Source organism: Silurus aristotelis (assembly GCF_946808225.1).
Source record: "Silurus aristotelis genome assembly, chromosome: 22".
In the NCBI taxonomy this organism is placed as follows: domain Eukaryota; kingdom Metazoa; phylum Chordata; class Actinopteri; order Siluriformes; family Siluridae; genus Silurus; species Silurus aristotelis.
This window is the reverse complement of record NC_139595.1, coordinates 20021382-20026381: the sequence shown is the minus strand read 5'-3', so window position 1 is coordinate 20026381 and position 5000 is coordinate 20021382. Positions and strand designations below refer to the sequence as shown.

General features: G+C 41.2%; 1 protein-coding gene across 19 annotated transcripts in view; it reads left to right on the top strand.

The window, feature by feature from the left end:
• The window catches only part of snap91a (synaptosome associated protein 91a), a 29438-nt gene that overhangs the window by 13037 nt on the left and 11401 nt on the right, over positions 1-5000 (top strand). For 4 of the 19 annotated variants that reach the window (XR_014530856.1, XM_083525635.1, XM_083525634.1 and 1 more), the window contains exons 7-12: positions 1-4; positions 108-149; positions 293-354; positions 2246-2258; positions 2453-2571; positions 3755-3834. The exon at positions 1-4 is cut by the window's left edge and continues 103 nt beyond it. Coding sequence is in view for 4 of the 19 variants with exons in the window: in XM_083525635.1 (XP_083381761.1) it covers positions 1-4; positions 108-149; positions 293-354; positions 2246-2258; positions 2453-2571; positions 3755-3834 (320 nt within the window). In the remaining 15 variants the exon portion in view is untranslated. The other 15 variants (XR_014530854.1, XR_014530855.1, XR_014530857.1 and 12 more) reach the window with 13 other exon arrangements.

Sequence of the window (5000 nt, the reverse complement as noted above, 5' to 3'; positions counted from 1 at the left end):
AGAGGTAACTCTTTGGCCAGAACTGATATTTTTGTTGTGGAATTTTTTTGGTGTGAAAATCAGAACATCAGAGAGACATTACTGAATCCACACTTTTCTCTGTACAGCAAGTGGGGATTGATAAGAGCGATATTCCTGAACTCACACAGGTGAGTTACACACCTGCAGTCATTACTCACTTACCAACCTTCTCCTGTCATTTAACTCATCCCATACACCCATCCGACTCTGTGTGTGTGTGTGTGTGTGTGTGTGTGTGTGTGTGTGTGTGTGTGTGTGTGTGTGTGTTTAGGCCCCTGAGAGTCTGCTGGAGTCTTTGGAGACGCACCTGAACACACTGGAGGGGAAGCGGGGGTGAGTAAACTTCTGATCAGGAGGAACGTTGTTTTATTTCACTGCGTACTGCGGCAGCTATATATGGTTGAAATGACGATAAAAGCTTCTTCTTGACTCTTCTTGACTTGATGCTCCTGTTGGGGTTCAGAGTGTTCGGTGTTTGGGGTGTAGTTTAGGGTGTAACGTATATAGTTTAGGGTCTAGTGTTGGGTGTAGTTTAGGGTCTAGATTTGGTGTGGTTTAGGGTGTCATGTATGTAGTTTATGGTCTAGTGTTTGGTGTAGTTTAGGTTGTAGTGTTGGTTATAGTTTAGAATGTAGTGTTGGGTGTAGTGTGTGTAATGTATGTAGGTTAGGGTGTAGTGTTGTGTGTAGTGTTTGGTATAGTTTAGGGTGTAGTGTTTGGGTGTAGTTAAGGGTGTAGTGTTGGGTGTAGTTTAGGGTGTAGTGTTGTGTGTAGTTTAGGGCGTAGTGTTGGTTGTAGTTTAGGGTGTAGTGTTGGGTGTAGTTTAGGGTATAGTGTTGGTTGTAGTTTAGCGTGTGGTTTAGAATGTAGTGTTGGTTGTAGTGTGTGTAATGTATGTAGGTTAGGATGTAGTGTTGGGTATAATTTAGGGTGTAGTGTTTGGGTGTAGTTTATGGTGTATTGTTGGGTGTAGTTTAGAGTGTAGTGTTGGGTGTAGTTTAGGGTGTAGTGTTGGATGTAGTGTTGGTTGTAGTTTAGGGTGTATTGTTGGGTGTAGTTTAGGGTGTCGTGTTAAATGTAGTTTAGGGTGTAGTGTTGGTTGTAGTTTAGGGTGTAATGTTGGGTGTAGTTTAGGGTGAAGTGTTGGGTGTAGTTTAGGGTGTAGTGTTGGATGTAGTGTTAGTTGTAGTTTAGGGTGTATTGTTGGGTGTAGTTAAAGGTGTAGTGTTAGATGTAGTTTGGGGTGTAGTGTTGGGTGTAGTTTAAGGTGTAGTGTTAGATGTAGTTTAGGGTGTAGTTTAAGGTGTAGTGTTGGGTGTAGTTTAGGGTGTAGTTTAGGGTGTAGTGTTGGGTGTAGTGTTGGATGTAGTTTAGGGTGTAGTGTTGGGTGTAGTTTAAGGTGTAGTGTTGGATGTAGTTTAGGGTGTTGTGTTGGATGTAGTTTAGGGTGTAGTGTTGTATGTAGTTTAGGGTGTAGTGTTGGATGTAGTTTCGGGTGTAGTGTTGGATGTAGTTTAGGGTGTAGTGTTGGGTGTAGTGTTGGATGTCGTTTAGGGTGTAGGGTTGGGTGTAGTTTAAGGTGTAATTTTATGCCCCCTGTCCCTCTGCCCTATTATAAATCTTGACATTATTCTCAGTACAGTTACAGGCTTGTGTTCTTTGCTGTGTGTAATGGTGATTATTTTCCCTCCTGTATTGTGTCAGCAGTGATGAGTAAGTATGAATGAAAATATGAGAATGAGTGATTTGCATTAAAGCATTGTGTTTTCTACTCTTCTGCACTTCCTGTTTATCCTCATCATCATCATAATCACTTCCAAACTCTACACTCTCATTCAGTTCACCTCTATAGAACTGATATGAGTCTTCACTCTGGACCTGTGTGTGTGTGTGTGTGTGTGTGTGTGTGTGTGTGTGTGTGTGTGTGTGTGTGTGTGTGTGTGTGTTCACTTTCTCTGATATAAATTGTTTGTTTAGGTGTTGATATCAGATTAATTGAATATTTGTCCTGTAAGTTGAACTTGTGCATTCCTGCATGTAAGATTCAGAAATCAATCTTTTTTATTTATTATAAAAGAAAAAGATTGATATTTATTTTTGGACCTCACTGGTTCTGTTTCTTTCTCCTGCCTGCTGCTTTCCTTCACTTAATAATAACTCTGTTATCATTTCCATTTTACTGATTGATTTGTATTATTTTTTATTTATTTATTTGTACTTTTAGGTCACCCACTAAGGTAAGCAACACTAATAATAATTATATATATATATTTAATTATATCTTATACATTAATTATTAGTGATTATAAAGCACTACTATTATAATTCTATTTATGATTATATTTTAATATCAATTTATTACTCTGTGTGTGTGTGTGTGTGTGTGTGTGTGTGTGTGTGTGTGTGTGTGTGTGTGTGTGTGTGTGTTTAGAAAAGTTCTTCAGTCAGTAATGGAACTCCTGCAGGAACTCCACTGAAGACAGTGGATGAAGTTCCTACAATAGCAACAGCAGAAGCTCACAACAATACTGTGACTGAAGCTAAAGCCAGGTGTGTACTGTACACTATACACACACAACACTACACACACAACACTACACACATGACCTCTGTACACTCTACATACAAAACACTACATACACGACCTCTGTACACTCTACACACACAACTTCACACACACATCCTCTGTACACTAAACATACACAACACTTCACACACAACTCTACACACACGACCTCTGTACACTATACATACACAACACTACACACACAACTCTACACACACGACCTCTGTACACTCTACACACACAGCTAAACACATGACCCCTGTACACTATACATACACAACACTACACACACAACCCTACACACACGACCTCTGTACACTATACATACACAACACTACACACACAACTCTACACACACGACCTCTGTACACTCTACACACACAGCTAAACACATGACCCCTGTACACTATACATACACAACACTACACACACAACTCTACACACACGACCTCTGTACACTATACATACACAACACTACACACACAACTCTACACACACGACCTCTGTACACTCTACACACACAACTCTACACACACGACCTCTGTACACTCTACACACACAACTCTACACACACAACCTCTGTACACCCTACACACACAACTCTACACACACATCCTCTGTACACTCCACACACACAGCTACACACACGACCCCTGTACACAATACATACACAACACTACACACACAACACTACATGCACGACCCCTGTACACAATACATACACAACACTACACACACAACTCTACACACACGACCTCTGTATACTCTACACACACACAACTCTACACACACAACACTACATGCACGACCCCTGTACACTCTAAACACACAACACTACACACACAACACTACACACATGTCCTCTAAACAATCTACACACAGATCTTCTTCACACTTTACACACACAACTACACACATGACCTCTGTACACTCTGTACACTTAACTCTAACTCTAACCCTAGATTTGAACCTGTGATCTGATCCACTGTCCAATACCTTCACCACTGAACTACAACCTCCTCTCCCACACTCTACCCATACAACTCTGTACACTCTACACACAACTATGCACACATAACTTTACATACTCTACACACACAACTTTGTACACTCTACACAAAACTCTATATACACAACTCTGTACACACCTCTCTCTCTGTGCTGCAGTGGTTTCAGCGATTTGGTGGATTTTGACGTGTTAGCTCCGAGTGCAGGTGCTTCAGCAGCTCCAGCATCTGTGTGGGGAGGTGAGAGGGCATGAGCACGTACCACTTCATCAACACACACCATTTTATAAACACACACCACTTCATAAACACACACCACTTTATAAACACACACCACTTTATAAACACACACCACTTCATAAACACACACACCACTTCATAAACACACACACCACTTCATAAACACACACCACTTCATAAACACACACACCACTTCATAAACACACACCACTTCATAAACACACACACCACTTCATAAACACACACACCACTTCATAAACACACACCACTTCATAAACACACACCACTTCATAAACACACACCACTTTATAAACACACACCACTTTATAAACACACACCACTTTATAAACACACACCACTTCATAAACACACACACCACTTCATAAACACACACCACTTCATAAACACACACCACTTCATAAACACACACCACTTCATAAACACACACCACTTCATAAACACACACCACTTTATAAACACACACCACTTCATAAACACACACCACTTTATAAACACACACCACTTCATAAACACACACCACTTTAAAAAGACACACCACTTTATAAACACACACCACTTCATAAACACACACCACTTCATAAACACACACACCACTTCATAAACACACACCACTTCATAAAAACACACCACTTTAAAAAAACACACACCACTTTATGAACACACACCACTTCATTAACACACAACTTTATAAGCACACACCACTTCATAAGCACACACCACTTCATAAACACACACCACTTCATAAACACACACCGTCCACTTACACACCTTCCACTCACACACCGTCCACTTACACACTGTCCACACACACATTGTCCACTTACACACCGTCCACTTACACACCGTCCACAAACACACCGTCCACTTACACACTGTCCACACACACATTGTCCACTTAGACACCGACCACAATCACACCGTCCACTTACACACCGTTCACACACACATTGTCCCTTAGACACCGTCCACAATCACACCGTCCACTTACACACCGTCCACACACACATTGTCCACTTAGACACCGTCCACAATCACACCGTCCACTTACACACCGTCCACTTATACACCGTCCACACACACACATTGTCCACACACACACACCATCCACTTACACACCGTCCACAAACACACCGTCTACTTACACA